Below are 17,718 nucleotides of genomic sequence, written 5' to 3'. Positions count from 1 at the left end.
AGGCAGGGCTCAAACTCACGAACTGTGATATCATGACCTGTGCCAAAGTCGGATGCTCAACCGACTGAGCCACCCAGGCGCTCCTAATTCCATAATTTAAAATGTAAAAGTAAAATGAATGCTACATTCCAAATACTTTAAGCCTTACTTAAAATTACAACTGAAATTATAAGCTACAAGTGTCATTATTCCTGAAAAACTCTCAGCACTACTGACAAAAGTACTTTTGAGAGTGTAAAGATTAGGCACTGGGTTAGCTATGATTCCATGTTTAGAAAGATAAATGAGAAGGTTAGATAATATTTCCATATCGGTGGCCACAAAATTTCTATTAAACGTATATCTTTTTTTTTTTTTTTTTTTTTAATTTTTTTTTCCCAACGTTTTTTATTTATTTTTGGGACAGAGAGAGACAGAGCATGAACGGGGGAGGGGCAGAGAGAGAGGGAGACACAGAATCGGAAACAGGCTCCAGGCTCCGAGCCATCAGCCCAGAGCCTGACGCGGGGCTCGAACTCACGGACCGCGAGATCGTGACCTGGCTGAAGTCGGACGCTTAACCGACTGCGCCACCCAGGCGCCCCTATTAAACGTATATCTATTCGGTGCCTGGCCATGACAGAACTGAATTTCTGTCAGGATTAATGCTTAAGGTTTCTCCGTAATATTAAGGTTTCATTTTATTGATTACCTTTCCAGGGCTGTTGATTTATGCTGTTGGAGATGAAAAGTTTGTTACAGGAAGTCTATCTGCTACAATTTTGTTGGGAGACTTGTGTGTTCACTAAAACAAGGACGAATGAAAAACACGACCTCAGAGTTGTTTCCTGAGGAATACCCTGGTTTTGCTATGTCCTTGCTGACGGAGGGGGAATGAACGTGTTTATTTGATAGTCTTGGCTGGGTTCCTCAATTTCATCAATGCTATCAGATTAGGAGATACTTTCTGTGGGACAATCAGTTCCCCATTCATCTTGCCCATCCAGGTGCTGTCTTTGCAGCAAATGTGCTCGAGGGACATGACCTACCCCACACCTTTCATCTAGATAAGGTTTTCAACACTGCCTTTAAACTTCAAGAGAGACACCTGAAGAAAGTCTTTGGAAATTACTCCTTAGTGCTGTTCATCAGATACTTCTGGTTCTCCTCCTAGTGCTTCCTAAACATGCCCCCAACCTGAGGTTAGGTACCGCCGTGTGACTTGCTTTGGCCAGTGAAACGTGGGCAGAAGAGAAACATGGGCATACGACCTGCAGCATCACACGTTCCTGCCTGGTCATAAGGGCTGTGGAAGCAAATGCCAAGGTGCAGCCTTGGTCGCCGGGTCCTGGGCAGTAACGGTAAGTGGTGACCGACAGCCACAGCCCGCCACCAACAGACTCCTTGCGTGAACTGGTGTGAGGCTACCTGTTCCTGCAGCAAACCTAGCCAGGCCTCAAGGATACACACGGTTGTGTGTTTTTGTACAAGTTTTGTGAAGAAATTGTTCCCTTCAGCCAGTGAGCCTCATGTGACCACCTACAGGAGAAACTGATTTAGAAGCAAAGGCCTAGAAAAAGCCTCGCCTTCCTTAAAGAACTGGCCTGTTTTTCCTTCATGGATAATGACACTGTTTCTGATCAAGCATACCAGAAACCAGTCTATTGCTCAATTACGGTGACTGTGATCTATTCCCCATCCTTTCCCTTTCTACTCTATCTTCCCCCAAGTCCTGATCTTTTCTTTTTCTGATATAATTTTAATGAATCCCTATAAAGCATCTCAAACCCTTTGTGCAATGAGGGGAGGTGCACATTAGGTTGAAGTCTAGGATTAATAAGGTCATCTGAGCAGAAGACTAAGAAGTAAGGGCTGGCTCAAACTAGGGCAACATATTTTACACTGGAAAGACCTCCTTCTGTGCATGAAGCCACCCTTCCATATGAATGCATCAGTCAAAGGAGAAATTGGGCAAGAGAGTAGAAACATTGCTGCTCCTGCAAAGAAAATGGTAACACCCAACACCAGGAGTGAGCCCTCATCTAGAAAGGCCAGTGCACATGGGGCCAGTGGTTTCCAAACATGTACGTTTTAGTCAGGAAGTCTTCTCTCTGATGGAAACGTAAGCAGAAGCCCCAACTCTGACACATATGTAAGTGTGGGGCTCCGCTGGGTGGTCCTTCTCCACCTCCCCCACAGCATGCCCAAGGAACCCCCAGGGCTCAGGGAACACAGTTTGAGAACCACTGCTGTATCGCAGAGAAATGGAACTATAATAGTAAGAGACAAGGCTGAAAGTTTCCTTACAAGTAGCAAGAGCTAAACACCTAAAAGGCGTGCCTGTAGCAGAACTACTTTTGGAAAAACGAAAGGAGAGGTCCCCTCAAGATTACCTTAATCCTTACTTCTCTCTCTGCTGTTCTCTTCTGTTTGTCTGCTTCTTTTCTCTTACACCTCTCCTCGTCTCTCTTTTTTCTCTTTTCTTCTTCCCGTAAGCGCTTCTTCTCCAGCTCCCTCCTCCTTCGCTCTTCTCGCTTCTCTTCTCGAATCCTCTGAAGACGTGGAAAAGCATGTGTATAAATTGTCTGCACGAATGTGGCAGAGACAGGAAGGATATTTATCAGGTAAAAAGGTCAACCTACCTGCTTCTCTAATTTTCTATTTCTAATATATTCCAAAAGAGGTGTGGTTCTTCTAGCTAAAACACAAAAATTCGAATGTAGTATTTAACTCTAAAATATGATTTCTTTCCTTTATTTTAAATACTTGTTTTCAATTTAATCCTTAAATAATCAGGCTGGCTCAGTAGGCATAGCGTGCAACTTTTGATTTGGGGGTTGGAAATTTGAGCCCCACGTTGAGTGCAGAGATTACTTAAAAATAAAATATTTATAATAAATAAACGAATACAATTTAGATGTGCACACATTGTACCTGGAGAAATTCCTATTCCAGCACTATAAAATCACATCATCTGGAGGCACTGACAACTCTACACACAGTAGGCAACGAACTCCTGATTCTTAAGGGAGGCTTCATGTTACTCACAAAGACGTCATAAAAGCAAAAAAGAAAAATGAGTACAATGGATTAGACTTCCTGAATGCTACGAGTATCTTCACATTATTTTTTTTAAGTTTATTTATTGGGGGCGGGGGAGGGGGGTGGGCAGAGAGAGAGAGAGAGAGAGAGAGAGGGAGAGAGAGAATCCCAAGCAGGCTCCATGCTGTCAGCATAGAGCCCAACACAGGGCTCGAACTCACAAACCGTGAGATCATGACTTGAGCCGAAATCAAGAATCAGACGCTTAACTGACTGAGCCACCCAGGCGCCCAAGTATCTTTGCATTTTTGCGGATATTTTAAAACATTACATAGCCCGCTGATAGATTCACTGATTCAACATATATTCTGGGAGTTTCTTCCTTTTCTGCTCTCTAGACAATGATTTTAAGCAATGTGGATTCTTGTGATTTCTCATGATATACACTCTACAAACCAGAATAACCAGGTGTAAAAGTTTAGACAGTGACACTGCCCCCCACCCCATGGCACTTTATCTAAGCAGCACTAGCCACCCAGGAATGAACCTCTCCATAAACTCAAACCTGATCCTCAGTTTTCATGCCCTGGACCTGTCTGACCTAACCTGAAATTTGGTTCCCATTTGTGGCAGGCCTCCGGGCATAGCCTCTCAAAGGGATTGCTTCTGAGAAGCATGTGTTCCCTATGGCAGTGGCTGTGGATGCAGGTGGGAAGGCAGAAGATGGTTTGGGTCTATGCTACAGCTCTTTCAAGATCTAAGATTAAGTGAGGGAAGAAAGAATCCCTGGACGCACTTGAAGGCTGGCCAAGACATACATTTCCAGAATTCTAAGGATCAGGAATTAATCATAAATTCTACAAGAAAGCCCCTGGGCAGGGGTTCTTACCTTGGAATTAAAGACTCCTGAACACCGCAACATAATATACCAATGGCTTCTGCCAAGAAAGCTTTGCCCTGGATTCAGGACTGTGCAAATGCCCACGTTTCATCATAAGTACAGGGGCCAAGAGGAGCCCATTTCCTCCCTGGGTGGCTCCTGTGTTAACCATGAACTCTGGCTCAGGATGAGCACAGCCAATGCCCTTTGTAATAGGCAATCACCTCAAATAGGGAGGATCTGCTCTTCACCATGGGAGTTCTGGACTTGTCAGCAAAGAGCAGGACCAAGATCTCCCTGGGTAGGTGGGGGAGCTAACACCGAGATCCCACCTGCCTTCCCCCTTCTACAAACACCTCCCTTGTTACCCCAAAGGATCGATATGAAGGGTACATGAGACCCTGGATAAGAAAGTGCTTTACAAACCACAGAAATGTATCATTTGTTAAACAAGGTGCATGGCCATGTAATATAACACTAACTTATCCAACAGCATGACTCTCACCACTCACAGAGAGCTGTTCCATTCTAGGCACTGTCACCACCACCTGGCAGCAGGGATGCTAAGGCTCAGGTGTGGCCACACAGCTGCTAAGTCTTAGGGCTGGAACCTGAGCCCAGGTCTGTCCGCTCCACAGACCCTGCCATGCCACCGCACTAACCTGCAACTTCAGAGGGATTTAATATTTCCATTTAACCCTCATTGCTCAAACTAGATCATAAGAGTCCACTGAAGGCCAAAATCGAAGAAAAGAAAAAGGCAATCTACCATGAATTGCCTGATTAAGATTCAAACTTCAATGGGCACAGATTCTGAATCACACTTACTCATTCAGCAAAACACTATGATCACCTACTGTGCACCAGGAACAAGGTGAGGGGCTGGGAATGGGAAAGGATGTCCCCCTTGTGTGGGAGGGTGGCTGGAGCAGCTGGATGGTGTGTGTCTGGCCACCAAGGCCTGCCTCAAAACTATCCACCAGTGGAAGCTCCTGGTCCTTTTCTGTGGGTACCCTGTACAAAGGCTTTTATAGCAAAGTAGGAAAGAAATGATAGTGGGGGGGTGGGGGACAGGGCAAGTCCTGTAAATTTTTAATTTGCTTCTTTTCTAAGCTCTTCCTAAATTTAACATGCTCTACAGTGAGATCTCAATTTGCCTCCAGTAAGTTTCCTTCCCCAGTTTGCCCCAGGTCAGTGATGGTGCCCCCATCCACTGATCTGTTTGGGTAAAACTCCTGGGGGCCTGGATTCTTTCTGTTTCCTTTCTTCCCACACCCAATCCACCAGAGCTTATGTGGACTCTGCTGGCTAGCACAAGCAGCCCTCCCTGGACTGGAGCAAAGCCTCCCCACTGGAAGCCCAATGTCTTCTCAGGGCATCCACAATCCATCGTGTATGGAGCGACGGGGAGAACTAATCAAGCCACGCCACTCCCTCAATGGTCTCCAGCTGTCTCTCCAATAAACTCCGAACCTCTCACTCACCTGCCTCTCCAGCCACTCCGCCTGAGGCCCACCCGTGTACCAAGCACACAGGCATGTATCCCGCTCCTATGGGCCCGCAGCTCAGCTCCCAGCTCTCATCTCTAGTCCCCTCTTCTCCCACCTCTTAGCATGGCTGCTCTCAGCTCAAATGTGGACTCAGAGGGTCTTTCCCACTCAGGATTATTTCACCACATCGTGGCACTGCCCCATGAAGATGCCCTGGCTTGAAGCCTGGTTATTTTTCGGGTGTTTACTGCAGTCTTGCCCATGAGCAGGGCAGCTACGTGATGGCCGTGGCCATGCTCACTCCCTACTCCCAGTCAACATGTGCTGACCAAAAATGAGCAAATGTACCCTAAGCACATCTTTACAAATATTTGCTTTAGTGATTAAAAATCTTTTGAGCCACACATTAAATCAGCTGTTACAAAACATAAACCTTCATTACTTGACTAATGAAGACCATTTCAAATGTTAACCTCTCTTACTACTTTCCTCAACAAACATTTACTGAATACCTAACCTTGTCTAACCATGTACTACTGGGACCACCAATATGAAAATACGGTTCTACTGGGGGGGAGGGTGGGGAGAGATGGGTAAATAAAAATGTAAACTATTAACAGGGCAATCATCCCGTTCTAGACATCTTGATGGGCAAGTGGGACACAGCCACAGGGAGGGATAGAAGAGCAGGGGCGAGTGGGAGCAGACAGCAAGGGAGACACCAGGTAAGTTTACAACCTGCCACCAGGAGATAGCCATTTCTAAAATATGCTGCTTGCAAAAAAGGGCTGAAGCCTGATTCAAAGCAGACTCTGTGCTCCGGATGGGTTTATCCACTTGTCTGCTTGCTCTCTCAGAGCGCTTGGTATTTTCTGAACAGTAACAACATGGCCTCACACTTGGGCAAAGCATCTCATCTCTAGGACTGCTCTTGAGAAAGATGACTGACTTCAATCTTGAGACACAGCACTCCCTCCCTGATGTAGCAGATACAGAGCACTCCACGGTCTTCTTTACTGCTCGTCTGGAAGCATCGTAACTGTCAACAAAACGCCTATGACTGGAAGTTCTGGTGCTCTCCATCAACAGACACGCAGAAATATTTTCACGGGTTGCCATCCTTTTGTTACAACTGGAAAACATTCTACATTCCTGCCAAGCCTGTCATGAGCGTGTATTTTTAAATACTCATGAAAAAGAAATACAAGCTTTGTAGGTACACGTCTCAACAAATAGAAGAAATGAGCAAACAGACCAATAAGCTCTCTTGTCTTTGCCTCCATGTCTCCCAGAAGAGTTTCAGGATTGGCATTCGTTTTCTCTTCCTCCACACAGTAAGTTTCCAAAAACTTCTTGTATTCCGGATCTGTAAATTTAAAAAGAAAAATGGAAAATAAACATGCTCCTCCCCATATCTGGTAGACGAATTATATCTGATCAGTGTATTTGATTTGGCAGTTTCCTAATTCAGCCTTTGTAAAAGGACTCACCATCTTCAATGCTTCCGGTTTTGGCATCTTTTTTCTTTAGCTTCTTTTTGGCTATCTTCTGGAATGGGGCAAACTCTACCACTGCAGGATATTCTAGGCCTGTATTAGAAACAAATTGCAAAAGCCATTCTGAAATTCCACTACATTCATTTTAGTAAATAACGTTTGCTTTCTTAAAGACCGCGTATAACAATGACAATGTTAACTGTTTTAACTATATTTCGAGCAACCATAACCTTAGCATGTCAAACTCCAGATATGAACAAAGGACGAGCATTTATTTATCAAATAAAATGATTTTTCATGTGTTAGTAGTGGTTACAAAACTGAATGCATTCAAAATTCATCAAATGGTGAATTCTACATTAACTCAATGTTAATAAACTCTCTCTTTCCCACTGAAGAGTTTATCGTGGAGTACCTTTAAATACATTTCTTAGTCACATTTAAATTTCTTCTAATTTTAAAAGGTTAATGCCATTATCAATCTGTTATGTGAGTTCAAGGGAATTACTCTGCTTACAAGAGACACTTGACTAAAAGAGGGGCTTCGAAGGGTGTGCACAATAATCAGACAGGGTTTGCTTCAAACAGGAATGTTTACAATGAAAGCCATGAGAAACTGACTTGGTCATTATGTGCGGGGGGGAAAAACATACCAAGAAATGTTCACCAAGATAACCTGCTATACACTTAATCAACACATGGAACACTTTCATGTTGGTACTAAATTCACTGAGTAATCACCTTCAGCCTCGTCAGGAATGGTCACGTGACTATGATATTGCAACTCTTATTATCTGAAAGATATTTCGATGCTAACCCTAACTATCCAGGAGAAAGTCAAGAACCAGGAGGAGAGCAGGGCTTTGGACAGAGAGGAACAATGTCTCATTCACTGCTCCATCAACAATGCCTGGGACATAGATAGTTATTAAATAGGAGTTGACACACTTCCTGATTTCAAAGCTTATTACAAACCTACAGTAATCAAAACAGTATGGTATTGGGGCACCTGAGTGGCTCAGTCAGTGAGCATCTGACTCTTGATTTTGGCTCAGGTCATGATTCCAGAGTTGAGGAATCAAGCCCCACCTTGGGCTCTGTTGAGCATGGAGCCTGCTCCGGATTCTCATTCTCTCATTCTCTCCTTCTCTCTCTCTCTCTCTCTCTCTCTCTCTCTCTCTTTCTTTCTTTCTCTCTCTCTCTCTCTCTCCCCTCCTTGCCCCTCTTCCTCACTCACACGTGCTCTCTCTCTAATGGGGAAATTGGGGAGATGACATTCAATGGGGAAATGACAATCTTCTTTAACAAACAGTGCTGGAAAAACTGGATAACCACATGCAAAAGAATGAAGTTGAACTCTTACCTAGTATCATAGACAAAAGTTAGCTGAAAATGGATCAAAGACCTAAACATGACACTTAAAACTATCAAACCCTTGGCAGAAAACATGGAGTAAAAGCTTGACATTAGATTTGGCAATGACTTCTTAGATATGACACTAAAAGTACAGGCAACTAAAATAAAAAAAGAAAAACTGGACATCACATTAGAAACATCAACAGAATATAGTATATGTGCTGCCAAAGCAAGCACTGAAACATCAACAGAATATAAAGACTACCTATGGAATGGGGAAAAAAAAATCATATATCCAATGAGGGGTTAAGATCTATAATATATTAACAAAAATTTTACAATTTAACAAGAAACAACTCAATTTAAAAATGGGCGAAGAAATTGAACATCCCTCCATTTCTCTTCCTCCAAAGAAGACATCAGCAAACACACAAAAAGATGCCGACATCACTAAGCATTAGGGAAATGCAAATCAAAATCACAATGAGATACTGCCTCATACCCGCTAGGATGTCTGTTACCAAAAAACCCCAGAAAACAACAATTGCTGGCAAGGATATGGAAAAACTGGAACCCTGTGCACTATCAGCAGGAAGAGAAAATAAGCAGCCTCTACAGAAAACAGTAGGGCAGTTCCTCAAAAAATTAATACTATAATTATAATATGATCTAACAATCCCACAATGGTATCCACCCAAAAAAACTGAAAGCTGGGTGTCCAAGAGATACTTGCACACCATGTTCACAGCAGCACTGTTCACAACAAAGAGCTGGAAGCAACCCAAGGGTCCACTGAAAAATGGATAAACAAAATGTGGTACACACACAGCCGAATATTACTCAGCCTTAAAAAGGAAATTCTGACACCTGCTACAACATGGGTGAACACTGAGGACACCAGGCTATATGAAGTAAGCCAGGCACAAACAGAGAAATACTGTAAGATTCCACTTATAGGAGGTATCCAGAGTAGTAAATTCATAGAAACAAAACACAGAAAGGTGGATGCCAGGGGCTGGGGGTGGGGGAGGAGAGGGGAGTTATCTAACAAGTACAGAGTTTTCGTTTTACAAGATCAAAAGAGTTCTGGAAGTGGGCTGCACAACAGTGTGAATGTACTTAACACTACTGAACTGTGCACTCAGGAAAGACTAAGATGGTAAATCTAGTTTTGCGTATCTTACCATAACTTTTTAAAAACTAAAGGAAAAAGGCACTTGAACAAACAAGCATTTAACACAAATGTCAAATAGTTCAAGCATTAAATTTGTTTTTGCTCAAAGAAAAGAATCTCTTGGCCTAGTCACTCTTTGAGGGTTTCTTGCTCCCTCTCAGTGGAGGAGAAAACACTTATCAGTAGTGCGGTGGGTGGAGTGGGAGGAGGCTGGCTGGTGAAAGGTGTACAGAGAATATGCTGATACAGGTGTACAGACTTGATTGCAGTGGACACAACAGTTGACAGTCTGACAGGAAAGGAGGACAAAGGGAGGACCCAAAAGTACAGAGAACTGGGACCGTTTAGAGTAGAGATAAATATCATGGTCTCAGCGGGCAGCTGTTCAACAGTGAGAAAGTGATGTTCGTTACTACAATCCCCATCCCCCATGACATAATCCAGACATGTATGATTAAAAAAGTTCTCTGTTTAAGACATAGATATAAGTGAATAATATAAATTAAAAGACTTATATTGAATATGAACAAAGCAATTCAGTTTTGGTACAAAAGAAAGTGAAGCTCACTTATCCAGGAAACTCATTTATATGAAAAACTTCACTCTCTGATAATACATAAATAGATTACAAAGACTTGCCGGGGTTCTTTGGTTTACACATAATTTCAATTTTCAACACAAGCACATAACCACAGTAACACAATAAAAATTTATGAACTTATTTTAAGTCGGTATCTGAGAACTTAATTACAGTTCACAAACATTCCAGCAAAACATAATTAATGTAGTTAGAGATTATAATAGTTTAAAAAGCCAACAATCGAACCTTTACTGTCAATGAAGATATATCCATCAAAACGATCTCTAAAAAGAAGGATGTCATCAGGATTTCTAAAATTAATGTATGCTCTTGAGTAGAGATGAGGATAAAGACTGAAATAAAAGATAACAGTGAAAACTGTTAGCAAAAAAATGCAAGGCTTCTTTAATTTTGATTTTCTTTTCCTTTTCTAGATGCAACAAACTATTTCAAATAAAACCTTTATGCCAAAGAGTCACTTCTCTTTTAATTACAATAATCTGGGTATTCTTTAGCAAAAAAAACAAAAAAACAAAAATAAACAAAAGATTACCCGAGATCTTTTTAATAACTTGGGAAAGACACTTAAGGTCAGTTTCTCTATTACACAAAACCAGGGTTAAAATAATGGTCTTCCGAGGTTGAAAATCACAGGCAAAGTTATTTAAAGGTTTTCCTTAGTACACACGATGATGTAATACAACCTAATCATGATTCATTCACAGTTGAAAACGTTATATTTACAAGATATTCTTCACTGATGACCGCTTTTACGTATGTTAAAGGGATATTAATTGTAGCACATGGTATGGGGACTATAGAAGAACTAACTCTTTCTCCTTGATCTCACAACTACCAATTTCCTTCATAGGCAGGAACTTTCAACCCCATTTCACAGACATGAACACTGAGGCCCAGAGAAATTCAGTATGTGCAAAAGGTGCAGCTAGTTAAAGATAGGACTATGATTCAACCTGAGTCGCTCTGAGTCCGGTGCCTGTCCTTTAATGGTACCAGTTTTCTTAAAGGTTAGTCATTTGAAAATCATCTATTTTTTTAAAACCAAATCTATATTTACCTGTGATATTTTTCTTTGAATGGACTGGCATTTTTAACTTAAATGTATTTATTCAGAAGGAAAGTTTATATGGCTACCATAACAAACTCATGGCACTCATGACACTGAAGATAAAAAGGATAATAATGATAATAAAGGTAATAATAAAAACAGTGAAAAATCACAAAATTCTAGCTGAACTATCACCCGTTGAAGGTCTAACATGAGGTCTGCTCTTTCATTGTTAATAAAAAGAAAATCTAGAAGTGTGAAAGTGTTGTCAGAGCCACCTTACTACCAAGATGTAAAAGAGAATCAAAAAAGATATAACCTGGCAGGTGTGAGGTGGGGACAGGGGTCTCAGTGATTTAAGGGAGCACAAGTCGGTTTCTGGGGGCTGGAATATTGTTTCTGTCTCTGGTGTTTGTTCTCTTTAGACTATGGTGGTGCTAGTAGAATGTAATGATCTGCCTACTTGGAAACAATTTGCAGAAATAAAGGTCTGCACTGATTTCTGAGTACATGTAGGAAAGAAGATGGAAATAAACATAGCTTTCATCATCTATAATAATCTTAATCTCTCACCAAGTGACAAGACCTCCCAGCTTCTTAATGTTGGTAAGCAGCTTCTCACCTGAAATCGGCAGTAAAGAACTCAAAGTAATCATGTGCCGGCAGTGGGTGTAGCTGCTCTTCCAGCTGCTCCTTGGTGAGGCTGGGAGGAAGCCGCCGGATGACCACCTGTAGAAAGGACTCTGGGTGGGTTTTGTTTCACTATCATTGCCTCAATAATTTGAATGTCACCTGTGTTTTGGTTCAGAAGGAGATCTCAACCAGGAGTCCAGCAGAAACACACATTTTAAAGCTAAGAAATACATGCATGGAGAACATGGCTGTCAAAAGGGTAATGAGGGCTGACTAATCGAAACGGAATCAGTAAGGTCAGAAAAAGGGGTGCATAAAGCAGCTCCTTTTCAGGAAACCAGACAACTCTTGGCATGACGCTTACTGTCCATGCCCGAGTTGAAAAATAAAACCTCCGCCTACATTCTCCCTGCACGCAGAGCAACAGCAACTCTAACAGCCCGGCGGTGCACCGGTTCTTCCTGCCAAGGGACCTCCGCCTGCGATGCGCACTTGTCGCCCCTGCCCGCAGTATCCTCCCGCCGCCCTCCCTGGACAGGACCGGACCCTCGCCGAGCCGCCCCCTCGCATCACCCGGGCCGAGGACAGAGCCTCCCCGTGGCCCAGCATCTCAGCGTGGCAGCCCCAATCGGAAACAACACAGGCTGAACGCACTCTTCTTCCTCCTTCCATATCAGAAAAGGCCGCGTTTGGCGGAACGGGAAACGGTTCCAGCTGCACGTCGTCCCCGCCTCCCCCAACCGCTGTCCGCGGTGCTGAAGCGGCTGGCCCAGCCCGGACCCGCGCTCCCAGAACACGCCGCGCGTGGCACCTCCTCCCACCACTCCAAACCCTGAGCCCGCCCCATCTTCGCTCAGACCATCCCTCTTCTCGCGAGGTTTGCCTGCCCAACCCCGTTCCCGCAGCCCCTCGCCTCCGCCCACCCACCTTTCTTAGCCCCACCCCTCGAGACCACCCCAACCATTGGCCCCACCCCCGCCACGCTGAAGAGCATCCCTCTTCTCCTCGCGAGGTTTGCAGGGACGCCCTCGCCTCTCCTGTTGAAGACCCTCCTCCTCTCGCGAGGCTTATCTGTCCCGCCCCTTCCCCACCTTGCTCAGGACCGTTTTCTTCTCCTCGCGATGTTTGCAAGTGCCGTCCCCGCAAACGAAGAACGAGGCTGGTGGCGCCTCGGGTTCTCGCCGCGGCGACTCCCGGCGGAACTGGACTTCCACGGCTGACGGCTTCTCCCTCCCGCTTGGGCCCCGCGCAGCAACGGCAGCCCCTGGGCCTCCGGCCCCCTCCTTCTCTGAGCGCATCTCGCACCCGCCGCGGAGCCGCCTCTGCCTCCTTCCCAGGGCGAAACCTCGCGAGAACTGGGACGACACCGCCCCTTCTCCCTCCCCCCGCTCCCCCGACCCATGATGCTCCACGTCCAGCATGGCATCCTTCTGTCCCAGGGGACTCAACCTGGTAGTGCCGCGGGACGTAAAGCCGAGGTGGGCCCTGGCAACCCGGGTAGGTCTGGGACGGCAAGGGGTCGAAAGGCCTCTCCCAGTAGCCAGTCGGCGGGAAATTAGGGACCAGAGCACGTTTGGCTAAGTGTTCCTGAGAATTACATACACGTGCTTCACATTTTACAGCTATTTTATTTTCCAAGGAAATCTGAACCTTTCTTCAGAGAACAGCACTTAAGAAGAATGGAGGGGTTGGCAAACAGCACAAATGGCTTCCCCATACGGAGGAGAATAAATGCGCCGCAGTTGGAAGCAGAAAGTGGCCGGCTCAGAAAGAGGGTTTATTCATCTCTGAGCCCCGCATTCTAGGGGCGAGTGCCTTGCTCAGACCCAGGGCACCCACAAAACGGGGCCTGAAGGATTTGCAGCAATGTTTACACAACTGTTCGAAGCTATTAATGGGACAGCAACCAAGCCAGGTTCTCGTTCATATATTTTTCTTTTATGAACTTAAGAGGCAGTAGCACTTCAGATTAGAATGTATAGAAGGTCTTCAGTTTTGTTTTGATGTTTATTTTTGAGAGAGGGAGACAGAGCACGAGTGGAGGAGGGGCAGAGAGAGAGGCAGACACAGAATCCAAAGCAGGCTCCAGGTTCTGAGCTGTCAGCACAGAGCCCAACGTGGGGCTTGAACCCACAAACCTCGAGATCGTGACCTGAGCTGAAGTGGATGCTTTGTTGACTGAGCCAACTAAGGTGCCCCATCAGGTCTTCAATTTTAAGTGCCACGTTTTTTCATATTTTCTCCTATTTTTTAATTACCTTGGCTGTATTTGTCATTCATAGCATCTTTCTCCCGAGAACTTCCGAGTACAAACAGAGATGAAGGGAGTCACTGTCAGATACTGGAGGTAAGTCCAGGCCTACTTCTAGTACTTTATCCTTAAACTACTCGCTACCAATGAACACACTGGGAATGTGACTTTTTAAATGAGCCAAGACTCAAAAAGCAGTTCCAAAGCAGTTTTCGAAAACCCCATGAAGGGGGCAAGGAGCAGTTGTCAATATTTCATAAATCTAAAGGAATCCTATTAGAAACACACCTATGATAAGGTTGCCCACCCTGGCTCCACGGTTTCTTTTTTTTTTTTGGTCTCAAATCAACTCCGTACAGGCAGTTTAGGTATGCTGATCAAAAGCTCTGATGGTATAACCTGTGATAAAAAGAAGGAAAATATGGTTGCCACCTAAAATCGTTTAATACAGGGGCGCCTGGGTGGCTCAGTCGGTTAGGAGTCCGACTTTGGCTCAGGTCTTGATCTGCCGCTTTGTGAGTTCGAGCCCTGTGTTGGGCTCTGTGCCGACAGCTTGGAGCCTGGAGCCTGCTTTGGATTCTGTGCCTCCTCCTCTCTCTTCCCCTCCCCAACTTGTGCTCTGTCTCTATCAAAAGTAAATAAATGTCAAAAAAATTAAAAAATAAAATCTTTTAATACAAAAGACGGAAAGGAGGTAGATGCAGAAGGGGCTGATGTTGAAAAACGTGAAACCCATTCATTTGAAAAATTGGAATGTTTCAGCAGTCTTTACAGAGCACATATTTGGACTTTTAAAAAACTGCTCTCAATCTATTTGCAGGTCTTTACTTTTCTAATTTCTTGATATTATTCAGACTAACCAACTGAAAAACTGGCATTACTGGAGCCATTTTAAAATCGAGTCTGAGTGGCCAGTGGAGAGAAACCGCCATACTCACCTTTGAACTGGGCCAAAACCTTTGCACTGGGTAAAACGGCAGTTGTTTTAAGCAACTGTTTGAAAAGTCAGCAGAAGAGACATCCGGATCACAAGTCTGGTGGTTGTGGACTTTCTGAAGACAGAATCAGCACTCAGTCAGTATATAACCCAGAGTAGCCTAGCCTGTTAAAACACCCATAGAAAAAAAATTTCTCCCTTAAATCATGTCATTTGTTTTCCTCATGAAAACCACCTTGCTTTCCTGAATCTGTGCTCCCGACACTGCAACTCTTTGGTCCCAAATAAATACTCATTTGCCTCTCATTGTGGCTCTTTATTTTCAGGTTGACACAGTCATCTAAGTATCTTTTGCTCTTTGGTGAGGTTTTTAAATTGAGATAAGGATTCTAAACCTCATACCACAAACCTACTCACATCTATACTAGGCCAAAAAGCAAAATTGTCAAATGGAGAAAAGAACTGTCTTCAGAAAGGGAGTTCTCATTAGGCCCAAGTCATGTGCAACGCTTTGTGGTATTCCTGTGTCCATACTGTGCCCCCGTAGTGAAGCCACGGTTTATGCTATGGCTTCGGCCTGGAATGCCCTATCCTGAAGGACGTTCCTGAAGTCTTTCTCATCCCAACCCAACATCTTCCCAGCCAAAGTGATTCAAGATCCCCAGAAATTCAAGCATACCTCCATTTACTAGTTACTACATTGTTTCAATGCTGAATATTCCCTAACAACCTAGAACTGTGCCTTCACTTAGGCAGGAACTATGTCTTTATCCAACTCTGTGCCCAGTCCAGGCCTGTAGCTGGCACCTACAGGCACTCACATGTTTGCTGTATGTGTACTGCAATCTGGACAGCAAAATGCCCAAATGTTTTTTTTTTTCCCCTAGCCAACGGCCACCATGGTCAATTTTTAAAGACTCCTCAGATTCTTTACTTCCTGTTATTAACAAATAAGGTTCTCAGAAATGGTTTCCCAAAAATGACAGAATTTTAGAATTCAGGTATGACTATGAAATTATTCTGTAAATTAAAAAATCTTATAGTACAAATTTCAAGATACAGTGAATGAAATACACTTGCAAAATAGCTTAAGATTTTATATGAAAAAATAAGTACATCACAAAGTCTAGATTCCTACATACTGCCAAGCCTGTTATATATGTTTTCTTTTACATTGTTTTACATACACAACTACAGACAATAAAAGAAAATAATCTCCAAATGTCAGAGTGAATAAAGTAGGTAACTTTGCTTTGCCACACATGAATGTGATCCTGGGGTGAATGCTTGTCACAGGAAAGGCTACATTTTACTTGGGAGCACATCTAATTGGTAAATGGCACTGGTTTAAAGCAGCAGGTGACCATAACACTCCCATATCCCTTTGAAAATGACAGCATGATCACTTTAAAGTTGGCAAGAAGGATGCCTTTTTAGTAAACCATGCATCATTATGAGAGTAAAATATTGGGTGGTATAGAAAACTACTTGACAGTACAATTACACATTACCTTTCTTTGATACTCTCTGAAGCCTAAACATTGGTACTAGACTGCTGACCTGAAAAACAGCTTGGATTTTGCCTTTCATTTCTTAAAGCACTGTCAATATGGTAATGAGGCTCATTTATCAGGAGTTTGCTTTTTCGGAAACTTAAAAAAACATACCATGTGATCAATGAAGAAATTACAGGAAGAAATACTTTATCTGGAAGGCAAAATAAACTTGAAAAAAGTACTAATACCTATATTTTTATCTATTTTAAAAATTACTATTTTAAGTTCAGTCATTTGATTTTCCAGCCCCAGCTAAAGAGGGGAGGCATAACAATAGGCACATGTGATCCTGATAGAGAAGAGATAAAAAAGCCATTAAATAGAAAGATGAAAACTCAGAACCACACTATTTGAGTCTGAAGAGCAGCAGGTAACTCACGACCTAAGTGCATTACTGCACTAAACTGACATTCGCTGTCATAAGCTGAAACACACAATAGCTAGGATGCTGGGCCTTGGAAGCATCTATAGCTGCACTCAAATTCCTCAAATGTACAAAGTCTTATTTTTTTCAATGTTAATTTTTGAGACAGAGCACGAGTGGGGGAGGGGCAGAGAGAGGGGGAGAGAGAGAACAGAATCCCAAGCAGGCTCCAGGCTCTGAGCTGTCAGCACAGCCTGATGCAGGGCTCAAACCCACAAACTGTGAGACCATGACCTGAGTGGAAGTTGGACGCTTACCCGACTGAGCCCCCCAGGCAACTTACTTTAAAGACCTCCTGGAGTTAGACCTCAGGAAATGAGAGCCATTATTATTATTATTATTTTTTTTTTGCCTTAGCTTCTTAAGGAATATGGAATACATGTTAGATTAAGATAAAAAGTTGATGTTTAAGGAACCATTTCAGGTGCCAGGAAAATTCATTTCTGTACAATACTTTGTTAATGCTCTGAACGAATGTCTCAGAAACCACAAAAACATAGGATAATATACCTGGTGAAGTCAGGATGCAGGCTTGCAAGGGTTACAACAAATGAAACATATAACCCTATCCCTTTATTATATGACATATTTAAAGCTTTAAAAGAGAAACACTGTCAACCAAAAATTTTTCTGGCTAAACCATTCCTCAAGAAGGAAGGAGAAATTAAGACATCCCCAACAAACAGAGGTTAAGGTAGTTTATCACTGGTAGACTAGTACAAGTGCCCTTTTAAGAAATCCCAAAGGGAGCCCTTCAAGCTGAAATGAAAGAAAGCTACACAATAATTTGGAATCATATCAAGAAATAACAATAGTAATGATAACTACATAGGTAAATATAAAAGCCAGTA

The 17,718-nt window shown here is 43.3% G+C and overlaps 2 protein-coding genes and 1 long non-coding RNA gene across 5 annotated transcripts in view; 1 reads left to right on the top strand and 2 right to left on the bottom strand.

The window, feature by feature from the left end:
• The window catches only part of UPF3A (UPF3A regulator of nonsense mediated mRNA decay), a 29,926-nt gene extending 16,909 nt beyond the window's left edge, over window positions 1–13,017 (bottom strand). The window contains exons 1-7 of one of the 2 annotated variants that reach the window (XM_042980854.1): window positions 12,791–13,017; window positions 11,689–11,795; window positions 10,244–10,350; window positions 6,882–6,980; window positions 6,647–6,757; window positions 2,622–2,677; window positions 2,373–2,531 (exon numbers count right to left, since the gene is read on the bottom strand). In XM_042980854.1, the coding sequence (XP_042836788.1) occupies window positions 2,373–2,531; window positions 2,622–2,677; window positions 6,647–6,757; window positions 6,882–6,980; window positions 10,244–10,350; window positions 11,689–11,795; window positions 12,791–12,997 (846 nt within the window). In that variant the 5' untranslated portion in view covers window positions 12,998–13,017. Of the gene's footprint in view, window positions 1–2,372; window positions 2,532–2,621; window positions 2,678–6,646; window positions 6,758–6,881; window positions 6,981–10,243; window positions 10,351–11,688; window positions 11,796–12,353; window positions 12,464–12,790 lie in introns of those variants that run through there. The other variant, XM_042980861.1, reaches the window with a different exon arrangement.
• Window positions 13,018–13,803: 786 nt separating this feature from the next.
• LOC107181107 lies at window positions 13,804–15,193 on the top strand. 2 transcript variants are annotated; one of them, XR_001511900.2, is made up of 2 exons: window positions 13,804–14,046; window positions 14,805–15,193. It is a non-coding gene; the product is annotated as an uncharacterized LOC107181107 (long non-coding RNA). The 2 variants fall into 2 exon arrangements; XR_006215568.1 differs by having other exon boundaries at window positions 14,771–15,193.
• The window catches only part of CDC16 (cell division cycle 16), a 43,847-nt gene continuing 41,048 nt past the window's right edge, over window positions 14,920–17,718 (bottom strand). Inside the window, exon 18 of the mRNA XM_042980844.1 lies at window positions 14,920–15,002. Coding sequence (XP_042836778.1) covers window positions 14,977–15,002 — 26 coding nt within the window. The 3' untranslated portion in view covers window positions 14,920–14,976. The remainder of the gene's footprint in view (window positions 15,003–17,718) is intronic.

This window comes from Panthera tigris, chromosome A1 (assembly GCF_018350195.1).
Source record: "Panthera tigris isolate Pti1 chromosome A1, P.tigris_Pti1_mat1.1, whole genome shotgun sequence".
In the NCBI taxonomy this organism is placed as follows: domain Eukaryota; kingdom Metazoa; phylum Chordata; class Mammalia; order Carnivora; family Felidae; genus Panthera; species Panthera tigris.
This window is presented reverse-complemented; position numbering and strand designations above follow the sequence as displayed.